The sequence below is a fragment of the Cebus imitator genome, unplaced genomic scaffold (assembly GCF_001604975.1).
Source record: "Cebus imitator isolate Cc_AM_T3 unplaced genomic scaffold, Cebus_imitator-1.0 Scaffold607, whole genome shotgun sequence".
Taxonomy (NCBI): Eukaryota; Metazoa; Chordata; class Mammalia; order Primates; family Cebidae; genus Cebus; species Cebus imitator.
The window spans coordinates 11,581-12,992 of NW_016107922.1; the positions used below are offsets into that span (position 1 = coordinate 11,581).

Genomic DNA, 1,412 nt, shown 5'->3' on the forward strand with positions numbered 1-1,412 from the left:
GAGGTGGCCCAACCTCTAACAGGAGGTGGGCAGGAGGCGATTGTGGATGACGTTTCTCACCGAGCAAATATTGGAGTCATTGAAGCAGAACGATTTTCCGTCCACAGCATTCCGGATGTAGGCACAGTAATGACCGGAGTCCGCCATTCCCACGTGCGCAACCACAGCGAAGAGCTCATACTGCCCTCCAGGCTGGAAAGAGACGGGCACGAGACACTTCACCCACCACACAAACACGACGGCACCACACCTTCATACCTGCCCACCTAGGCCTGTCTACGGGACTTCAGAATACTAGACAACAGTCCCGCCCCATGGCCGGTGGGCACCTTCCAGGAGGGGCTTTCCTGAGTGTGGATCCTGAACTGCAAAGGCTCAGCAGCTTGGCAGAGAAGAGCACACGGGAGACAGAAGGCGGGAGGTCATGAAACAGCCCCCAAAGACAGGCAAGATTAGAACCTCCCCCTGGGAGGGGTGGGGGTCATCAGAACACAGTTCTGTTTCTCCACAAGCCTGGGAGTGTCCATAACCTGAACCACCGTACACAGCCAAAAAAGTCTTTGTAGGGGGAGGGGAGACAGAGGGCAAGGGCGTCACACACAAAGCTGAGTCACCCACAGTGCAGGCTCCAGTTATCCCGTTTCCATGTGCGGACCTTGTGCGGGACTTTGTAAAATGCAATATCTGTACCTGATATTAGTTTACAAGAAATAAAAGGGTTAGAGGAACACAGTGAATGACACCAGCCGGGCAGTTCTAATATATTTAAAAAGTCTTCAACCAAATCAACAGCAAGGAAAAGAAAAGCAACAGAAATCTAAAGGAAACTTAATCAAGAAAGGAAAGAAACTTAACCAAATGCAAGGGTAGGCATTGTTTGGATCTAGATTCAAACAAACCACATGGATTGTAGAATAGTCAGGACATCTGCACGTTGACCAGATATTTGATGCTATCGAGGGATTACCAGATGGACTTGGTCATGTTTTGAGTGTTTATTTTTAAGGGACGCATAATGAAGTGTTTACAAATAAAGTGCGATGGTGTCTGGGATTTGCTTCCAAAAAATCCAGTACGGGGTTGGATGAAGAAAGAGTGTCGTTTATAGGAAGAGCAAGACCTGCCATGAGTTTTGTCATGGTCACAGCTGGGATGCACTAATTCTTCACTAGACACTCTGGTATATATTTGCAGTGTTCCATAACAAAGCCTTTGTTGTTGCAAAGACAGAGTCTTGCTCTGTTGTCCAGCTGGGCTCAAACTGCTGGACTCAAGCAAGCCTCGTGGCCTCCCAAAGAGCTGGGATTACAGGCGTGACCCACCGCACCCAGCCAATAAAGTCTTCTTAAAGAGAAAAACAATTTTAAATATACTTCATCAGGCAGAATGTGCAGGTAGAAATATAAAGAACT

The 1,412-nt window shown here is 47.8% G+C and overlaps 1 protein-coding gene across 1 annotated transcript in view; it reads right to left on the bottom strand.

Annotated features, from left to right (window-relative positions):
* USP18 (ubiquitin specific peptidase 18) overlaps positions 1-1,412 on the bottom strand; it is a 38,437-nt gene that overhangs the window by 772 nt on the left and 36,253 nt on the right. The window contains exons 7-8 of the mRNA XM_037734337.1: positions 615-690; positions 61-250 (exon numbers count right to left, since the gene is read on the bottom strand). Of these exons, the coding sequence (XP_037590265.1) occupies positions 61-250; positions 615-690 (266 nt within the window). The remainder of the gene's footprint in view (positions 1-60; positions 251-614; positions 691-1,412) is intronic.